We start from the raw sequence: 23,268 nt of genomic DNA, 5'->3' as shown, positions 1-23,268 counted from the left end.
AGAAATACAAAGGATCATAAGAGACTACAAACAACTATATATCAGTAAAATGGACAACCTAGAAGGGATGGACAAATTCTTAGAAATGTACAATTTCCCAAGACTGAATGAGGAAGAACTAGAAAATATGAACAGACCAATTACCAGTAAGGAAACAATCAATTAAAACAAAAATTCCCAACAAACCAAAGCCCAGGACAAGATGGCTTCACAGGTGAATTCTACCAAATATTTAGAGGAGAGGGAACACCTATCCTTCTCAAACTATTCCCAAAAATTACAAAGGAAAAAACACTCCTCAACTCATTCTATGAGACCAGCATCACCCTGATAACCAAAACCAGACAAAGATATGACAAAAAATGAAAATCACAGGCTAATATCACTGATGAACATGTATGCAAAAATCCTCAACAAAATATTAGCAAACCAAATCCAACAATACATTAAAAGAACCATACACCATGATCAAGTGGGATTTATCCCAGGGATACAAGGATTTTTCAATATCTGCAAATCAATGTGATACACCATATTAACAAATCTAATTGAAGAATAAAAACCATATGATCATCTCAAAGGCTGCAGAGAAAGCTTTTGATAAAATTCAGCATCCATTTATGAAAAAAAACTCTCCAGAAAGTGGGCATAGAGGGAACATACCTCAACATGATAAAGGTCATATATGACAAGCCCACAGTTTAACACCATACTCAACAGTGAAAAGCTGAAATCATTTCCTCTAAGATCAGAAACAAGACAAGGAGGTCCACTCTTGCCATGTTTATTCAACATAGTATTGGAAGTCCTAGCCACAGAAATCAGAGAAGAAATAAGATAAGAGGAATCCAAGTTGGAAAGGAAAAAGTAAAACTGTCACCATTTGCAGATGACATGATACTTTACACAGAAAATCCTAAAAATGCCACCAAAAACATACTTGAGCTCATGAATAAATTTGGTAAAGTTGCAGGACACAAAATTAATATATGGAAATCAGTTGCATTTCTATACACTAACATTATTAGTGTATAGAAATGCACTGTTGTGTAAATTAAGAGAAAACCCATGAGAAATTAAGAGAAATTAAGGAAACAACCCATGTACAATTGCACCAAAAAAAAAAAAAATACCTAGGAATACATCTACCTAAGGGGGCAAGAGACCAAACTAGAAGACACTAATACTAGGAATAAGCAACAGTGGAGATATAGAGGAACCAGGAAACAAAAGATAAAATGGCAGTACTAAGTCCTCATCTATCAATAATCACCTTACATGCAAATGGACTGAATCCACCAATCAAAAGATACAGAGTGGCGAGACAGTTTAAAAAACAAAACCCAACTGTATGCTGCTTCCAGAAGACATACCTCAACTCTAAAGATAAACATAAGTGAAGGGATAAAAGAGGATACTCCAAGCAAATGGCAGCCCAAAGAAAGCTGGTGTAGACATTCTGCTATCATACAAAATACACTTCAAGGTAAAAAAGGTAAGAGACAAAAATGGATAGTAATAATGATAAAGAGGATACTTCATAAGAACACGTAAGTTATTAACATTTATGCATCTGACATAGGTGCACCAAAATATATAAAACAATGATTAACAAACCTAAAGGTAGAAACTGACAGCAACAGTAATAGTAGGGGACTTTAACACCCCACTTACGTCAATGGATAGATCATCCACACAGAAAGTCAACAAGGAAACAGCAGCCTTAAATGAAATTTTGACGAGATGGATTTTATAGATTTGTACAGAATATTCCATCCAAATGCAGGAGAAATCACATTCTTCTCAAGTCCACATGGAACTTTCTCAAGGGTAGACCATATTTTGGGACACAAAATAAGTCTCAACAAATTTAAGAAGACTGCAATCATATCAAGCATCTTCTCCAATCATGATGGTATGAAACTAGAAATCAAATTCAAGAAGAAATCTGGAAAAATCACATATATGTGGAGACTGAACAACATGCTATGGAATAACTATTGGGTCAATAAAGAAATCAAAGGAGAAATTAAAAATTACCTGAAGGCAAATGAAAATAAAAATATGACATACCAAAATCTACAGGATGCAGCAAAAGCAGTACTAAGAAGGAAGTTTATAGCAAAGGAAAGAAGAAAAACTGTCACTATTTGCAGATGACATGATAATATATACAGGAAACTGTGGGAGACTCCATCAAAAAACTATTAGAAATAAATGAATTTAGTAAAGTTGTAGGATACAAAATTAATATACAGGAATCTGTTGCATATCTATACACTAATAATAAATTATCACATAGAGAAATTAAGAAAAAATCCACTTAGAATTGCATCAAAAAGAATAAAATACCTTGGAATAAATTTAAGCAAGAAGGTGAAAGATGTGTACTCTGAAATCTATAAGAGTTTTAAGAATTATTATTATTGATGAAAGAAATTAAACACAACACAAATAAATGTAGAGATATACAGTCCTCATAGACTGGAAGAATTAATATTACTATAATACCTATACTACCAAAAGCAATATACACATTCAATGCAATCGCTATCAAAACACCAATAGCATTTTTCACAGAACTGGGAAAAACACTCCTAAAATTTTATGGAAACACAAAAGACCCTGAACAGCCAAATAATCTTGAGAAAGAAGAACAAAACTGGGGTTTTGTTCAACATCACTAATTATTAGGGAAAGGCAAATGAAAACCACAGTGAAATATCCCCTTATGTCTGTCAGAAAAGCGATTACTAAAAAGGCAAGAAATAACAAGTGTTCGAGAGGATGTGGAGAAAGGGGAAACTCATGCACTGACGGTGGATGTAAACAGGTACAGCCACTATGGAAAACAGTATGGAAATTCCTCAAAAAATTAGGAACAGAATTACCACATGATCCAGCTATCTCACTTCTGGGTATTTATCCAAAGAACAAGAAAACACTAATTTGAAAAGATAATATGCACCCCTATATTCATCACAGGACTATTTACTGTTGCCAAGATATGGAAAAAACCTAAGTGCCCATCAACAGAGGAATGGATAAAGAAGATATGTCATGTCTGTATGTGTACTACATATATATATATATATATATATTTATATACAGCAGATGAAGGAGCAAGGTAAAAACTCACCAGACCAAAGAAATGAAGAGGAAATAGGCAGTCTACCTATAAAATAATTCAGAGTAATGATAGTAAAGATGATCCAAAATCTTGGAAATAATATGGAGAAAATACAAGAAATGTTAAAAAAAAAAAAAAGAAATGTTTAACAAGGACCTAGAAGAACTAAAGAGCAAACACACGATGATGAACAACAATGAAATTTAAAATTCTCTAGAAGGAAGCAATAGCCTAATGACTGAGGCAGAAGAACGGATAAGTGACCTGGAAGATAAAATAGTAGAAATAACTACTGCAGAGCCAAAAAAAGAAGGAAAACAATTGAGGACAGTCTCAGAGACCTCTGGGACAGCATTAAACACACCAACATTTGAATTATAGAGGTCCCAGAAAAAGAAGAGAAAAAGAAAGGAACTGAGAAAATATTTGACGAGATTATAGTTGAAAATTTCCCTAATATGGGAAAAGAAATAGTCAATCAAGTCCAGGAAGCACAGAGAGTCCCATACAGGATAAATCAAGGAGAAACACGCCAGGACACATATTAATCAAACTATCAAAAATTAAATACAAAGAAATAATATTTAAAGCAGCAAGATAAAAGCAACAAATAACATACAAGGGAATCCCAATAAGGTTAACAGCTGATCTTTCAGCAGAAATTCTGCAATCCAGAAGGGAGTGGCAAAGCATATTTAAAGTGATGAAAGGGAAAAACCTACAACCAAGATTACTCTACCCAGCAAAGATCTCATTCAGATTTGACAGAGAAATTAAAACATTTACAGACAAGCAAAAGTTGAGAGAATTCAGCATCACCAAACCAGCTTTACAACAAATGCTAAAGGACCTCTCTAGGTGGGAAACACAAGAGGAGGAAAAGAGATACAATAACAAATGCAAAACAATTAAGAAAATGGTAATAGGAACATACATATTGATAAATATCTTAAATGTAAATGGATTAAATGCTCCAAGCAAAGGATAAGACCGGCTAAATGGATATGAAAACAAGACCTGTATATATGCTGTCTGCAAGAGACCCACTTCAGACCTAGGGACACATACAGACTGAAAGTGAGGGGATGGACAAAGATATTCCATGAAAATGGAAACCAAAAGAAAGCTGGAGTAGCAATTCTCATATCAGACAAAACAGACATTAAAATAAAGACTATTACAAGAGACAAAGAAGGATACTACATAATGATCAAGGGATGAATCCAAGAAGATATAATAATTGTAATATTTATGCAACCAACATAAGAGCACCTCAATACATAAGGCAAATGCTAACAACCATAAAAAGGGAAATCAACAGTAACACAATCATAGTAGGGGACTTTAAAACCCCACTTTCACCAATGGACAGATCATCCAAAATGAAAATAAATAAGGAGACACAAGTTTTAAATGACACATTAAACAAGACGGACTTAATTGATATTCACAGATATTCACATCCAAAGCCAACAGAATACACTTTCTTCTTAAGTGCTCATGGAACACTCTCCAGGATAGATATCTTGGGTCACAAATCAAGCCTTGGTAAATTTAAGAAAATTGAGAGCGTGTCAAGTATCTTTTCCGACCACAATGCTATGAGACTAGATATCAACTACAGGAAGAAAACTGAAAAAAATACAAACACATGGAGGCTAAATAATACGCTACTAAATAACCAAGAGCTCATTGAAGAAATCAAAGAGGAAATCAAAAAATACCTAGAAACATACAACAATGAAAACACAACAATCCAAAACTATGGTAGGCAACAAAAGCAGTTCTAAGAGGGAAGTTTATAGCAATACAAACCTACCTCAAGAGACAAGAAAAATCTCAAATAAACAACCTAAACTTACACCTAAAGCAATTGGAGAAAGAACAAAAAAACCCAAAGTTAGCAGAATGAAAGAAATCATAAAGATCAGAAATAAATGAAGAAGAAATGAAGGAAACAATAGCAAAGATCAATAAAACTAACAGCTGGTACTTTGAGAAGATAAACAAAATTGATAAACCACTAGACAGACTCATCAAGAAAAAAAGGGAAAAAAAGAAAAAAAGGGAGAAGACCTAAATCAACAGAATTAGAAATGAAAAAGGAGAAGTAACAACTGACAGTGCAAAAGTACAAAGGATCATGAGAGATGACTACAACCAATTGCCACTACAACGGACAACCTGGAAGAAATGGACAAATTCTTAGAAAAGCACAACTTTCAGAGACTGAACCAGGAAGAAATAGAAAATATAAACAGACTAATCACAAACAATGAAATTGAAACTGTGATTAAAAATCTTCCAAAAAGCAAAAGCCCAGGACCAGATGGTCTCACAGGTGATTCTATCAAACATTTAGAGAAGAGCTAACACCTATCCTTCTCAAACGCTTCCAAAATATAGCAGAGGGAGGAACACTCCCAAACTCATTCTACAAGGCCACCAACACGGTGATACAAAAACCAGACAACGATTTACAAAAAAGAAAACTACAGGCTAATATCACTGATGAACACAGATGCAAAAATCCTCAACAAAATACTAGCAAACAGAATCCAACAGCACATTAAAAGACTCATACACTATGATCAAGCGAGGTTTATCCCAGGAATGCAAGGATTCTTCAATATATGCAAATCAATCAATGTGATACACCATATTAACAAACTGAAGGAGAGAAACCATATGATCATCTCAATAGATGCAGAGAAAGCTTTCAACAAAATTCAACATCCACTTATGATAAAAACTTCCCAGAAAGTAGGCATAGAGGGAACCTACCTCAACATAATAAAGACCATATATGACAAACCCACAGTCAACATCATTGTCAACAGTGAAAAACTGAAACCATTTCCTCTAAGATCAAGAACAAGAAAAGGTTGCCCACTCTCACCGCTAACATTCAACATAGTTTGGAAGTTTTAGCCACAGCAATCAGAGAAGAAAAAGAAATAAAAGGAATCCAAATCGGAAAAGAAATAAAACTCTCAGTGTTTGCAGATGACATGATACTATACATAGAGAATCCTAAAGATGCTACCAGAAAACTACTGAGCTAATCAATGAATTTGGTAAAACAGCAGGATACAAAATTAATACACAGCAATCTCTTGCATTCCTGTACACTAATGATAAAAAATGTGAAAGGGAAATTAAGGAAACACTCCCATTTACTACTGCAACAAAAGGAACAAAATACCTAGGAATAAACCTACCTAAGGAGACAAAAGAGCTGTATGCAGAAAACTATAAGACACTGAGGAAAGAAATTAAAGACGATACAAACAGATGGAGAGATATACCACGTTCTCAGATTGGAAGAATCAACATTGTGAAAATGACTATACTACCCAAAGCAATCTACAGATTCAATGCAATCCCTATCAGACTACCACCGGCATTTTTCACAGAACTAGAACAAAAAGTTTCACAATTTGTATGGAAACACAAAAGATCCCGTATAGCTAAAGCAATCTTGATGAAGAAAAATGGAGCTGAAGGAATCAGGCTCCCTGACTTCACACTACACTACAAGCTACAGTAATCAAGACAGTATGGTATGGCACAAAAATAGAAATAAAGATCAATGGAACAGATTAGAAAGCCTAGAGATAAACCCATGCGCATATGGTCACCTTCTCTTTGAGACAGGAGGCAAGAATATACAATGGAGAAAACACAACTGCTTCAGTAAGTGCTGCTGGGAAAACTGGACAGCTACATGTACAGGCATGAAATTAGAACACTCCCTAACACCGTATACAAAAATAAACTCAAAATGGATTAAAGACCTAAATGTATGGCCAGACACTATAAAACTCTTAGAGGAAAACGTAGGCAGAACACTGTATGACATAAATGACAACAAGATCCTTTTTGACCCACCTCTTAGAGAAATGTAAATAAAACCAAAAATAAACAAATGGGACCTAATGAAACTTAAAACGTTTTGCAAAACAAAGGAAACCATAAACAAGATGAAAAGACAACCCTCAGAATGGGAGAAAATATTTGCAAACGAAGCAACTGACAAAGGATTAATCTCCAAAATATACAAGCAGCTTATGTGGCTCAATATCAAAAAAAACAAACAACCCAATCCAAAATTGGGCAGAAGACCTAAATAGACATTTCTCCAAAGAACATACACAGATTGTCAACAAACACATGAAAGGATGCTCAACATCACTAATCATTAGAGAAATGCAAATCAAAACTACAAGGAGGTATCACCTCACACCAGTCAGAATGGCCATCATCACAAAATCTACAAACAATAAATGCTAGAGAGGGTGTGGAGAAAAGGGAACCCTCTTGCACTGTTGGTGGGAATGTAAATTGATACAGCCACTATGGAGAACAGTATGGAGGTTCCTCAGAAAACTAAAAACGGAACTACCATACGACTCAGCAATCCCACTACTGGGCATATACCCTTAGCAAACCACAATTTTAAAATAGTCATGTACCACAGTGTTCACTGCAGCTCTATTTACAATAGCCAGGACATGGAAGCAACCTAACCTAAGTGTCCATTGACAGATGAATGGATACAGAAGATGTGGCACATATAGACAATGGAATATTACTCAGACATAAAATGAAATGAAATTGAGTTATCTGTAGCAAGGTGGATGGACTTTGAGACTGTCATACCGAGTGAAGTAAGTCAGAAAGAGAAAAACAAATACTGTATGCTAACACATATATATGGAATTAAAAAAAAAAGGTTCTGAAGAACCTAAGGGCAGGACAGGAATAAAGACGCAGACACAGAGAATGGACTTGAGGACACGGGGAGGGGGAAGGGTAAACTGGGACCAAGTGAGAGAGTAGCACTAACATATATACACTACCAAATGTAAAATAGATAGCTAGTGGGAAACAGCTGCTTTGCACAGGGAGATCAGCTCAGTGCTTTGTGACCACCTAGAGGGGTGGGATAGGGAGGGTGGGAGGGAGACGCAAGAGGGAGGAGATATGGGGATGTATGTATATGTATAGCTGATTCACTTTGTTATAAAGCAGAAGCTAACACACCATTGTAAAGTAATCATACTCCGATAAAGATGTTAAAATAAAAATAAGAAAAAATGAAAGATTAACATCATTGGTAAAAAGCACTACAAAAGCAGAAACAACAACAAAAAAAATGAGACGGGGACATACCCAAAAGGACAAGAAAAATGTTCACCAGAGAGTAATAAGGGTCTTTAAAAGGCAATGTATTGACACTAGGAAACAGGGAGGGGATGTGTGAATGGGAAAAAAATGCAAAAAACAAATGAATAGGAACTTTGAAGCTGACAAAGAAGAAAGCATGGGTGGCTGGGAGAGTGGTGGTCATTAACAGAAATAAAGAAATCAGGAAGAAATCTTTTAAAATGAAAGTATAATATCGTTTGATGGCTACTCCTAAGAACTAGGTTACCATTACTAGGAACTTAGCCCAGATAAGTCAGGTTTGACTAACCCCAGTAATAGTTACAACATGGTGATTGTGGGATCAAGTTATTAAGTTATTCCAAATACCCCAAAGAAAAATAATCTATTCTCTATTGATTATAATAAATGAGAACCAAATACAAGGAACAAAGACTTATCAACGAAGATATCATCAATGAAGTGTCATGTTAAATACACTAAAATATAACAATTCATCTACCTCTACAACTTAAACACTGAATCATAAAATAATGTCTCAGGAAATGTTATACACATAGGAGTAATTATTCTTTAATCAATAAAGATAGCAAATTTTTACTGTAAGCGTACAATGAATGAAAAACAGCAAAGAATACATAACTAGAATAAGACCAGATACAGACAGAGGAAAAGATAGCTATTAATGGGGTGGGAGGTGGGTGAAATGGGTAAGTTGGTCAAAAGGTACAAACTTTCAGTTACAAAATAATGAAGTTCAGGAAATGTAATGTACAGCATGGTGACTATAGTTAATAATAATGTATATTTGAAAGTTGCTAAGAGAGTAGATCTTAAAACTTATCACCAGAAAGAAAAAAAATTGTAACTATGTGTGGTGATGAATGTCAGCTAGAGTTATTGTGGTGATCATTTCACAATTTATACATATACTGAATAAATAAAAAGTAAATTTTTGAAAGTTATTAATGTAAAACAATGGTAAGGTAACCAAAGCCTAGTCCATAAATGCACAGGTGAACTCTTAGCCTACTCTCCCTGTGCAGAATCTCACGTTCTTTGTAACAAACTGCAATACCCGAGCTAAAGGGCAATAGGCAAATCAAACAAACCAAAAATAGAGAGATTATAATATTAACATCACACAAAACAGAATTCACAAATGTTAAATTCACAATGAAAATACAACTCATATGATCCTTTATACAACTAATAATAAGGCAGCAATGGTTTAAAAAATCTTAGTACCTTTATTTTATATATTTTCTTTTCAAATTTCTGTAAAAGACCATCGATTTTTACAGCAAAAATTAAGCAATTGAGACGCTTCCAGTGTATAGAGTAGTAAAATATAAGCAATGAGAACATAAAAGGTGGAGTAGGTCAATGGAATTGTGCTGTTGTAATGTCCTTACACTCTTCATGAAACAGTGTGATATTAATTGAAAGTAGATTATGATAAAGTAAACATGCATGTAATACTTATTCCTACAGCAGGTTATTACCTAAAAGTTTTGCCTTAAGTTAAATCTGATTTTCCAATAGAAACAATGGAATTAAATGAAGATGTTTTCCTAGGGACTCAAATTCAAGGCCTCCCTCTGGTGCTCACTGCAGAGTATACTTCGTTGTGGCAATGCCCCAAATTAGCAATGCACAGCCTGAGAGGAAGTCTTCTCCCAGAGCCCGCCCATCCTCGATGCTCCCCCCAACTGATCTAACATGGCTCCCTGTCTCCAGGTCAAAGCCTCTGAGGACACTCCTCTAACCACTTCACTCTCCACCCTTCTCTCTCCTACAATCCAAGGCTCTCCAGCCTATTGTTTTGCTGCAAAAACTTCTTTTGCACTTCTAGACTTTTGCACTTGTGTGCCTAGATGGGATGATTCTATAAATCTATAAATTCTATAAATTTTGCAACTTAAAAAATCTCAGAAATTCAAGGAAATATTGAAGAAACTGCAATAGTAGTGGGAGACTAAAATATCTGTGTCTGACAGATCAAGAAGATTAAAAAAATAATAATTTGGAGTATGTAAATAGTAACTTTAAAAATATAAACTTATCAATTTCTATCTAGAGAGAATCCACCTTACCTATTCCTACCATGTCCAAAGGATATTTGCAAACACTTAGCTTCTTTACTTTCTCCACATCTATCAGGCTTCTGCAGTAGTCATTTCCTTCCCCATCCAGCTTAGGTTCCATGGTCCACTACTCCAACTACTCTCTCACCCTCTTCAATCCTTTACTCCAATGAAATTACACTGCATCTGCCTAAAAAATACCTACCCATGATTAATTCATCTACCCACCATCTTTGTGCATTTTTAGCAAGCAACTGAATGCTAAGTATAACTCAGGAGAGAGAGGAATCACATCACTGTGTAAACCAGTGTCTTCACCCCCAAACTCTACGTAGTCTCATTGCTTCACACAGCCTTTTGATATCTATTTACAGAGCTTTTACTATGTTTCAACGCCAGTTCCAAGAACTGATGATGGAGGGGTAAACAAAACAGTATGGTTTCTGTCCTCATGGAGCTTACTGTCTAATAAGGGAGACAGATATAAAAACAACAAAATAAACAATTATGTAATTTCAATTGTGATAAGTGCTTCTAGGGAAAGTATTAAGAGTACAGTCGGTCCATACGTGCCCAAGCAGAACCTATGGATACCCAGGGCTGAATGTACTATGTCATTTTATATAAGGGGCTTGAGCATCCATGGATATTGGTATCCACAGGGCAGGGGTTGGGGGAGGTGTCCTGGAACCAATCCCCTGAAGATACTGAGAGACGACTGTATATTATAGGGGAACCTGGTTTAGTCTGAAATATCTGGATAGGCTCCCCCTGAGGAAGTGACACTTAAACTGAAATCTAAATTAAGGAAATTAGGTAAAAGGGATGGGGGAGGTGAGGAGGTGCTGGGCAAGGAGAATGAGGGATTAGTGTTCTGGCAGAAAAATCAGAATGTGTAAATGTCTGAAGACTAGTGAGCACATGGCATGTTTGACTAACTGAAAGAAGGCTGGTTTAAATGAGGCAGAAGGGAAGAGAGAAAAGTGGTGTGAAATGAGGTTAGCACTGATCAAGTCACTCAAGATTTTAAGGTCATGCTGAAGATTTTAATGCTCAGAGCAAAGGGAAACTTTTGAGGCACTATCATCAAAAAAAATAGAGCTGGGGCTTCCCTGGTGGCGCAGTGGTTGAGAGTCCACCTGCCGATGCAGGGGACACAGGTTCGTGCCCCGGGCCGGGAAGATCCCACATGCTGTGGAGTGGCTGGGCCCGTGAGCCATGGCCACTGAGCCTGCGCGTCCAGAGCCTGTGCTCCGCAACCGGAGAGGCCACAACAGTGAGAGGCCCGCGTACCACAAAAAAAAATAAAAATAAAAGTAGAGTTTATTTTTGTGGTTTTTAAGTATCATTTTGCCTATAACGTGGAGAATGGATTGGAAGGATGCAGGGAATCCTGTTACAAGGTTTCAGTTGTAATCCAGGCATTTTTTACTGGTGGCTTGGACTAGAATGGTAGCAGTGGAGAATGAGAGAAGTGGACAGATCAGAAAGATTTAGTAAGTAATCTAAAAGAGGCTGATTCATTGGACAGTGGCTGGTGTGAGGTGAAGGGAGGAGGGGGGAAGAGAAGTACATCTCCAGGTTTGGGGCAAAGGAAGCTACCATGAACTTGGTTTATATACGTCAGTTTGACATGCTTGTGAAATATACAAGTGGAGATGCCAACTAGGCAAGTTGGATATACAAGTCTGAAAATTAGACGAAAGATATAGGCTAGACATATAAATTTAAGAATCATCAGAAAATGAATAGTAAACTAAGCCATGGCATAGAGAAAACTGAAGAGGGAGAAAGATGGTCTAAAAGGAGCCTTAATAACTTCTCAAAAGCTAAAGGTCAGGTGGAAAAGAAAAAGCTAAGAGGAGGCAGAAGCAGCAGCCAACAAAGGAGGAAGAAAACTAGCAGAGGTTGTTCCATAAAAGCCAAAGAAGGGAGTGCTGTAAGAAGAGGGGAGTGGTCAACAGCATGAAATGCTACTCAGAGATCATGGAAGGGACTGAAATACAGCCACTGGACTTAGTAATACTGAGTGACTTTAATAAGAACTTAACAGGAGCTCTGATAGGATGTGACACCAGGTTGGAGCAGACTAATGAGTACCCAGGAGAAAAGGAAATGAAGGCAGCAAATGTAGAAAGTTCTTCTAAGAAACTTGGCTAAGAAGGGGAGGAGGAAAATGGGGACTGGGAGAGTAGATGAAAGGATAAGTAAAGTAGAGAAAGGGTTTGGGGGTTTCTTCTTGTTGTTCTTATTTTTGTAGTTCAGAATAGAAGAGAAATAAGCATGTTGTAGGCTGATGGGAAAAGAATCTAATAAGGAAAACTGAAGATACAGGAAAGAGAAGAATTTCCAATCTCAACTGTGACCTTCAAGGCTGATGGGCAATCGGTTTCTATATGTCAGCCCTTTCATCTCCATCACAGTTATTTCAGACCTTTCCACTCTCTTCAAACTTCCAACCCTACACCTCCTACTTTTCAAAATAAAGAGAGCAAAGAACCCATCAAATGGAATTTCAAATTCTTATCACAAATTTCCACTTTGATCCCATCTGTTCTTATCCCTCTTGAATGCCAAGTTGAACAAGCTTTCTCTCAACTGCAGTCATTCTTAACCTATGCACCTCTCCTACTTCTTCCATGGCTTTTGGGACATTCCTACTCTCCTATCTCCTTCCTACTTCTATGATTCTTTCTCTGTCCTGGACCTATATTCCTCTTTCTCCATCTGTGACTTCTCCTTTCATCTAATTATAAAATTTATTTTCTTTTTATTGTGTGTCATACCTTTCTAAGCACTTTCTCACATCTCATTTTGATCCTTACTTGTTGAATTGAGAAGTCTCAACTATTGAGATATAAACATAGAATACTTTTATTTTTCCCCCATATAACTAACTACTCAGTTGAATCCTAAACCTGCTGAGTATGCTCAGTGAAATTCCACAGTTTTTCAGTCACATTCAATTATCAAAGCTTGGTTTTTAAATCCCATCTACAGACAACCTGCCTAGCACAAGTGAGAATTACATGCTTTAGCAGATGCTTGTGGTGGGGAAGAACACAGCTTGTCCTCACGGTGTCTCTCCTCTCGTCCTCACTGTGTCTCTCCTCTCGCCCTCCTCTGTACCCCTTCAAACTCTCCTACATTCACAAACTTATGTCCTTGCCATAAGTGGCAGCTGTGGGAACACAGCAATATCCTACTTATTATAGAGCTCACCAGTTATTAGTGATGGATCTACTACAGTCATCAGCCAGTCCTTCTCCAGGGACTAAGGTGATACTGACCACCAAAAGAATCAAGTGCTGCCAGGCAGAGATGCACCCCTAATCTTTCTCTGAATCAATTTGAAGTCAGTGGTCTCTACTGATCTCTGCAGTACATGGTAATTTCTGCACAGGGAACATTCATGGTTCTCTAGGCAGTGGTCAGGTTCACCCTGGCTCCCTCTGCCCAAGCAGTATCTGCCTCAACTCCAACAGAGGTTGGTATATTTTACCTAACCAAGTGTCCCCATAGGAAGCCCCTATTACTCCAACATCTTCACTAATGTACACAATTCTACCCTCACATAAATCGTGAGATGCACTGGGGTTCCTCTTTACTTGGTCAATGACAAGTCCCATCCTATCTCCTTCCAAAGAAAGCATACTACCGTAAAGTCCCTTCAAGCCCAGCTGGCATGAGCTACTCCAGCAAGCTTATTATGCTATGAAACTTCTAAGGGAGATGTAGGTACCACTCTCTATATTCAAGGATGCCCCCAATATTCCAGAGCCACACATCCAGTTCCCCCAGGTTGAAATGGAAAAAAGGGAATGGAAAGTACAATATGTTCCCAGTATGCTTTTCCCCAAAATCTCTCAACATATTCCACAGGCACCAAAATCAGCACGGCAAAGATCCAACCAGAGAACAAGATGCCAGTTTCCTGCAGCCATACACACAAATTTCACAAGCAATTCACGCACCACATCAAACTTCATTAACTGTGCACTCCCCAAAAGGCAATCTCCCCCTAGCCCACTTTATATGGAAGAAGGGGAAATGCAGTGGTGATGGTCAGATTACAGCTTTGCTGAAAAAGTCAGCTCTTAGCAAGTCATGCAGTGAAGTAGCTGATGGCATAACAGGCATGCCTTTAAACGAAAAAAATGAGAATTTTAGCCTCTTGATTAAAGAGATTGGCTCTGGTCAGCAATCCTGGTTGATACAGTTAAGATACTTTTTCATGCTGTACTTATCATGTGAATTACATAATACAGGAGTTATTAACTGCATTTTACATATGAGACAAAGAATTGAACTGTGGTTACTTAACAAAGGCGTTGCACAAAAATCACGAAGAAGGATAAATATTGTCAGTAAATCTACAAAATAAAGGCTGAATGCACCTGTACAATGAGGATCTATAAAATGAGGGTTATACATCTTACAGTGGTTCTAATCAAATGAGATAATGGATAGAAGTGCTTTTAAAATGAGAATAGAACAAAACATAAATAGAACTCCAGTTATTATATACCCAGCACATGGATAAAGCAAATATTAAACTGTATATTTTTACATCACCACCTGTAAGTCCTAGATGGGGAGAGGAGCAGAGTTGGGTATGAAATTAACTTTTAAGCTCCCAGATTTTATTTCTCAGCATAAACCTTTGAGCATCTTGACACAGTACAAAGAATAGAGAACACATTTCTACTCCTCTGTCAAAATCTTCTCCTTTCTTTCTTAATTAAAAAAAATATATTTATTTATTAATTTATTTTTGGCTGTGTTGGATCTTCATTGCTACACGTGGGCTTTCTCTAGTTGCGGTGAGCAGGGGTTACTCTTCGTTTTGGTCCGTGGGCTTCTCATTGTGGTGGCTTCTCTTGTTGCGGAGCACAGGCTCTAAGCACACGGGCTTCAGCAGCTGTGGTACATGGGCTCAGTAGTTGTGGCTCACAGGCTCTAGAGCACAGGCTCAGTAGTTGTGGTGCACAGGCTTAGTTGCTCTGCGGCATGTGGGATCTTCCCGGACCAGGGATCGAACCCATGTCCCCTGGATTGGCAGGCGGATTCTTAACCACTGTGCCACCAGGGAAGTCCCTATATTGCATTATTCTATTTTGTATTTGAAAATTCTCATAATAAAAAGTTAAAAATTAAAAAAAATTTTTTTAAATCTTCTCCATTCTTGTAATCTACAACTTGCACAACCAATTTCTATTACTGTTAAACTTTCACAAAGCTTTGACAGGACTGAAAATAAAAGCTACACTGTCTTTGTTTCATAGATATGTTGATTTGTATCATATTTTAGATTCCACATATAAGTGATATCATATGGTATGTGTCTTTCTCTTTCACTAGAGATGATAATCTCTAGGTCCACCAGTGTTGCTGCAAATGTCATTATTTCATTCTTTTTGATGGCTGAGTAATATTCCATTGCATATATATAATAATTTTTTTTAAAAAAAAGCTACACTGTCTTATGGCAAGTCTAGCTTCCCTGAATACAGTATCAGAGATAGGTGCAAGAGTTTCTGCTCATCACAGAGACATGGCCGCAATTGGTCCAACTCACTTCTATAAAGAAGTACACATTTGACAAATTTGATTTCTTCAGTCAACCTTTTGTTATTTTTAATCACAAAATAAAAGAATCTGCTGATCTTATTGATCTCTAGGGATGACCTAAAGATTATCTAGGCCCACATGCTCATTTTATATAAGAAACTATAACCCAAAATTAAATCCAATAGTGTTTTCTACCACAACATGCTGATTCATTCCACCCCAATGATATGATTTTCCTTAAAAATATTTTTCTTAAAACATAAAAAGTTTTACATGCTGATAGTAACAATATTAATTGTGACAACCAAAGCATAAATTTGCGTGATTTCAACCACTGTTCATTCTGAAAACTGCTTCTGAAGAGTCATATTTTTAGACTAGTTTAAAACATTTTGGCTGTTTCCAGTTTTAGAGGAAACATAGCTGTTGTGTCAACATGTAACTTTGCTTTGACCCTTCAGACATTTCAAAGGTTAAACAATGAATTCCAGGATTTTCAACCATGTTCACTGTAGAAACAGAAGCTACCTCTGTAATAGTTCTATGATGATGTATCATTCTGGTTTTTCTCAAAATAATTTTATTTAGTATAAACTAATACAGTATATAGTTTGTATCTACTAAACGGCCAGACTTTCTAGTGAATTTTTAGAGCCATATTATGCTATGTGTCTGTTTAATATACTATTACAAATACAAGGTTATCTAAAATTAGAAAACACACCTTACAATGACATCCTAATCCCGCCCAGGATTGTTTATGGTTAGCCATCAATCTCACTTTTCCCTGATCACAGTGAATAAGAAGAGTGATAAGTATCTCAACAGAAAAGAAGCAATGTCCAATTAAAGACATTAAACAGGAAACCAAAGAATGTGAAAATCTCACTAATGCCACCTACAGTACCAATGGAGAACACAGATAAGAGATTTTTTAATAAGTTGTGTATATGTGTACCTATCCCTTAATTTCTTGCCTAGGACTATGTATCAAGACAACTTTCTACCAAATCTTGCACAGAATATAAAAGTACATAAGTAGGTAATGCAAACAACAACAACAAGGGTACTCTTGAAAAATCAAAACAAAGAAAAACCTGACACACTCACAGAAGCAGAGAGTAGAACAGTGGTTGCAAGTGATAGGGGAAATAGGGAGATGTTGGTCAAAGGGTACAGACTTTCAGTTATAAGATGAATAAGTTAAGCAGATCTAGCGTATAGCATGGAGACTACAGTTATTATTAAAGTACTGTGTACTGAGGCAAATTATCAAGTCAGACGTAGCAAAAATTGGAGAATCTGACTTCAAATGGATTACAAAGCCTCAAAGCAAAGCTTACCTTACATTCCACCACACTCTGATCTGATTCACAAGTTACATAGATTTCATCTACAGCCCGGCGAAGATTGTCAAAAAGGAATGCCCAGTATCGAGCTCTTAGATCAATTTTCCGAGGGTGCCTTGTTTTAGTGGGACTTTTATCAAAGTGTTTATCTCCAGTTGTAGATGACGTTATTTTACAGTCTACTGTAGTGTTCTGATGAAATAAAACAAAACATGAAAAAGTATTTTTTAAAAGCCTCCAGGAACTGGATTTTTGTATAAATCAAATTTTTCAACATAAATACTTAAAAACATGACATTCTTTTTAGCTTATATCACACTGAATTCATCAAAACAAAACTTCTCAACTTAAATAAAAGCGGCAGGTTTGTAAGGTCAATTACATGTTTCATTGAAGATTAGGATGATTTTAATGGTGAACAGACTCAGTCAAAAAGGAGCACTAAAGTGGCTCCTGATTTACTAAAATATGTGTATGGCACATTTACATACAGTAACAAATAACAGATACTAATTTCAACATTTTGAAATTGCTTGTATATATTCTTTTCATTTAGAAATGACATATCTATACTTATATTCAGTTACTGAATTTTATCTTTAACGTTTTTCCACTAAAAGTAAAAATATATAAATACAAAACAATTTACTAGAAAAGAACACTGATTAATAAAACCAAGCATCAGCTACAGAGCAGACTCACCAAATAAAGTAACTATAGTATTCTATGACCCAATGTTTCCTCAGCTGCACAGGCGGACTTTGAAAATACAAGATTATATTCTATACTTTTATAGACTGTACCAAAGAATCATTCCCCCACAAACAGGAGCGTGCAGTTTACATAAAGACCTGAACTTCTCACTAGAAGTACAAAGGAGTTGCTTATCTCTCTGTGGCTACTTAAACTGATAAATAAATAAATACTAACCTTGTACTACAGTTACAACAACAAACAATCTCAAGTTTCTTTGGGTTGTTTTGTATGTGTGTATGTCATTCCTGTTAGCTTGTTTGTTTTTCCTTTTCATAGAAGAGCCCCAGAGTGAAGAATATCCAAAATAGAAGCTAATACTCTCCTGTTTTATTTTAGGCTTTGGCCTTCAATGTAACAGTGATTCCTATACTTCAAAAATCTTTTATAGCCAATCTTCGGTTTATATAGAATCTTCACTATCAAAAGTCAAGCAAACAAAACATATATACTCACAAAGACATGCACACTTAAGAGGCTGAGATGGAGCTGCTCATCCACCACAGTCCCCCATCCAGACTAAGGTTGTCAGACTCAGCAAATAAAAATTAGTAAATATTTTATCTGACAGCCTTAGTCCAGGCCCAAATTCTCAACACTCAAGCAATAAAATTTAAAGTAATCATCAACAACCCACAAAACCTTTGCTTCAATGGCTCTCCAAGCACTTTCCAACCCTAATAGTAAATGATAAATCATGATGGCAAATACCCACTCACACAAATTTTAAAGTATGTATTATTAGCTCTACTTTACAGCTTAGAAAATTGAGATTTAGAGGCTGATTTGTCCAAGATCACATAGCCACAGGAGACTATCTTCCAGTTAGAACTCTGCAATTACACCGCTGACTTCCCATTACACTGCACCCCAAGGCCCTGTGCTAACAACCCTTTACCGAATATTCCAGACCACCTCATTTCTCTTCCTATATACCACCCAAAGTTAAAATTAACTTGAATTTTCCTGAATTATACTTCCTTCACAAACTTCTTAGAGCGATCAGCAAAACACTAGTAGCTTCCTGTGAATTCAGATCCTAATCTTATAAAATTCTCAAAAATAATTTAACTCATCTTCACCCATTTATGTATTTACCCTATCATGCATCCCTATGTATATGACTCAAATACTTTAACCAACCTTTCTTAAAATGTAGAATAGGCAAAACTGCTTTTAGGTTAAGATGTTTCTATTCTCCGTGATTGCTCTATGTGAGGCTTTTACTAAGAAAGACTCCAGAAAGGCAGAAACTACAGCTAGGTAATTCCATCTGAAGGGCAATGTACTATACAAATTTGACATTTAAGCTTGACAAAAATAGTAATACTTTATATTTGCACATTTATTTACATTTTATGAAGGGCTTTTGAAAACATATCATTTAATCATCACAGCAAACTATAAAGACAGGACAAATATTGAAATATTATTATTCTTATTTTGTAGATGACAAAATCAGTAAGATTCAATTTCTTGACCAAGTCAAAAGGCTGAGTGACAGAACTGGGACCAGAACTGAGTCTTCCAACTTCTGCTCCAATGTTCATAAAGCATTTCACATAGCACCTAGCACACAGTAGTACCCATATAATGTTAGGTATAATTATAGTGGGAAAGACAAAGAGGTGAAGAAATATGCTCACAGAAAAATGTGAATAAACTAATGGCAAAATTGCCAAATTTGTGAAGAAAGGTAGAAGAAGCATATCAAATTGTAGAGGCTGATAAGTTTGTATAAAGTTTCAAAATACAGCGCTCTTACGTACCACTGATAAAAATAACAGCAGTGATAATAATAACTGCAGTGGCATCTAATATTCATGTCATACTTGCTATGTGCCAGACACTGTGCTAAGTGCTTTCCATACAGTTATACTTCATTTAATCTTTGAAGCAATTTTATATCACAGTTACTATTATTAGTTCCATTTTATAGAGGAGAAAACTGAGGTTTAGCTAAATTAAATGATAAACCCAAGGTCTCACACTAAGTAAGAGACAAAGCCAAGATTCAAAATCAGGTAACTATCCCATTGTTATGACTTACTGTGCCTGTTTCCAAGACATTCAACAGAAGACAAAGCAACCTAAACTTCTGGAAAAAGCTAGACACAACTGAATCTCATGTTTTAAATAAAATTCAATATAACAAATGTTATACTATTTTAATCACTTCTGAGAGAAAAAGAGGAAAAAAGAAAGAAAGGAGAGGGAAAGGGGAAGGAGGAAATTGAGATTTCTGACTCACCTCTCTTAGAACTCTCATCAACTCCCCTGAGAATATGAAGAAACCTATGGACCTAAACCTCTGACAACAGCTTGTCTTTTTACTGTCTCCATATTTAGTCTTTTCTAGAATGTTCTAAGGTTGGAATCATACAGTATGCAGCCTTTTCAGATTGGCTTCTTTTACTTAATAATATGCAATTACTTTCCTCCATGTCTTTTCATGGCCTGATAGCTCATTTCTTTTTAGAGCTGAATGTACCACAGTTTATTTATCCATTCACCTACTGGATATCTCGGTGGCTTTCAGGTTTGGCAATTATGAAAAAGGCTGCTATAAACATCCATGTGCATGTTTTTGTTTAGACATAAGTTTTCAACTCATCTACATATATACCAAGGGCATGACTGCTGATCACAAGGTAAGAGTATGTTTACTTGTGTTAAGAAACTGCCAAACTGTCTTCCAAAGTGGCTGAATTTCCACTCTGAATTCCCACCAACATTGAATGAGAGTTTCTGTGGCTCTTCATCCTCACCAGCATTTGGAGTTATCAGTGTTCCCAATTTTGGTCATTCTAATAGGTGTGTGGTGGTAGCTCATTGTTTTAATTTGCATTTCCCTGATGACATATGATGTGGCACACCTTTTCATATGCTTATCTGCCATCTGTACATCCTCTTTGGTGAGGTGTCTGTTAAGGTCTTTGGCTCATTTTTCAATCAGGTTGTTTCAATGATTGAAACATTGAAACATGTTTAAAAAAAGAGTCCTTTGTATATTTTGGATAACAGTCTTTTACCAGATATCTTTTTCCAAATATTTTCTCCCAAGTCTGTGACTTGTCTTCTCATTCTCTTGACATTGTCTTTTGCAGAACAGAAGTTTCTAATTTTAATGAAATCCAGCTTATCATTGATTTCTTTCAGAGATCATGCCTTTGATACTGTACCTAAAAAGTCATCACCATATTCAAGGTCATTTAGGTTTTCTCCTATGTTATTGTCTAGGAGTTTTATACTTCTGCATTTATGGTCAATAGTCCATTTTGAGTTAATTTTTGTGAAGAATGTGAAGTCTGGGTCCGGATTCATTTTTTTTTTTTTTTTTTGTCGTATGGATGTTCCAGCACCATTTGGTGAAAAGACTACCTTTGCTCCATTGTATTGCCTTTGCTCCTTTGTCAAAGATCAGTTGACTAATTACGCAGGTACATTTCTGGGCTTTCTATTCTGTTCCATATATCTATTTGTATTTTCTTTTGCCAATATCACACTGCCTTGATTACTGTAGCTTTATAGTAAGTCTTGAAGTTGGTTAGTGTCAGTCCTCCAACTTTGTTCTTCTCCTTCAATATTTTGTTGCCTATTCTGGGTCTTTTGCCTCTCCATATAAACTTTAGAATAAGTTTATTGATATCTACAAAATAATTTGCTGGGATTTATTGAATATATTCTTCAACCTGGGAAGAAATGACATCTTGACCATATTGAGTCTTCCTATTCGTCAACATGGAATGTCTCTCCATTTATTTAGCTCTTTGAGTTCACTCATCAGAGTTTTATAGTTTTCCTCATATAGATCTTATACATATTCTGTTAGGTTTATACCTACCTATTTAATTTTGGGTAGTGCTGATATAAATGGTATTGTGGTTTTGGTTTTTTTTAAGATTTATTTTATTATTTTATTATTTATTTATTTTATTTATTTATTTTTGGCTGTGTTGGGTCTTCGTTGAGGCATGTGGGATCTTTCACTGCAGCACGCGGGCTCTTCATTGTGGTGTGCGGGCTTCTCTCCAGTTGCGGCATGCGGATTTTCTCTCTCTAGTTGTGGTGCATGGGCTCCAGGGCATGTTGACCCTGTAGTTTGCAGCATGTGAGCTCTCTCGTTGAGGTGCATGAGCTCACTAGTTGTGGCGCGCAGGCTTAGTTAGTTGCCCTGCAACATGTGGGATCTTAGTTCCCTGACCACGGATCAAACCCTGCATTGTAAGGCAGCTTCTTTACCACTGGACCACCAGGGAAGTCGTAATGGTATTGTGTTTTTAATTTCAAATACCACTTATTCATTGCTGGTACACAGGAAAGCAATTGACTTGTTTATGTTAATCTTGTATCTTGCAAACTTCTGTAATCAATTATTAGTTATAGGAGTTTTTTTGGTTGATTCTTTCAGATTTCTTACATAGATGATCATGTCATCTACGAACAAAGACAGTTTTATTTCTTCCTTCCCAATCTGTATACCTTTTATTTCCTTTTCTTGTCTTATTGCATTAGCTAGAACGTCCATTATGATGTTGAAAAGCAATGGTGAAAGGGGACATCCTTACCTCATAACTGATCTTAATGGGAAAGCTTCTAGTTTCTCCCATTAAGTATCATGTTAGCTGTAGGGTTTTGTATTTTTTTTAATTAAGTTGAATAAGTTCCCCTCTATTCCTAGTTTAGTAAAAGATTTTTTATCATCTTTTCTAGGTGTAGAATTTTGTCAAAGTTTTTTTCTGCATCATTGATATAAAACTAGGTTTTTTCTTTTTTATCCTGTTGCTGTGATGAATTCCATTGATTTATTTAAAATTACGAACCAACCTTGCACCTCTGGGATAAATCCCACTTGCTCATGGTGTATCATTCTTTTTATTGTGGGATATGATTTGCTAATATTTTGTTGAGGATTTTTGTATCTATGTTTGTGAGAGTCACTGGTCTGCAGTTTTCTTGTAATGTCTTTGTCTGGTTTTGGTGTTAGAATAATGCTGGCCTCATAAAATGAGTTAGGAAGCATTCCCTCTGCTTCTACCCTCTAAAATGGATTGTAAAGAATTGGTATAATTTCTTCCTTAAATGCTTGGTAGAATTCAACAGTGAATCCACCTGGGCCTGGTACTTTCTGTTTTGAAAGGTTATTAATTATTGATTTAATTTCTTTAATACATTTAGGCCTATTCGGAGTGTCTATTTCATCTTGAGT

General features: G+C 36.2%; 1 protein-coding gene across 2 annotated transcripts in view; it reads right to left on the bottom strand.

Annotated features, from left to right (window-relative positions):
* The window catches only part of SCAPER (S-phase cyclin A associated protein in the ER), a 493,568-nt gene that overhangs the window by 406,888 nt on the left and 63,412 nt on the right, over positions 1-23,268 (bottom strand). For both annotated transcript variants that reach the window (XM_060170191.1, XM_060170192.1), the window contains exon 5: positions 17,301-17,498. In XM_060170191.1, coding sequence (XP_060026174.1) covers positions 17,301-17,498 — 198 coding nt within the window. The remainder of the gene's footprint in view (positions 1-17,300; positions 17,499-23,268) is intronic.

This window comes from Lagenorhynchus albirostris, chromosome 1 (genome assembly GCF_949774975.1).
Source record: "Lagenorhynchus albirostris chromosome 1, mLagAlb1.1, whole genome shotgun sequence".
NCBI lineage: Eukaryota > Metazoa > Chordata > Mammalia > Artiodactyla > Delphinidae > Lagenorhynchus > Lagenorhynchus albirostris.
Note: the sequence above shows the minus strand (reverse complement) of the source record. Positions and strands in the feature narration are given on the sequence as shown.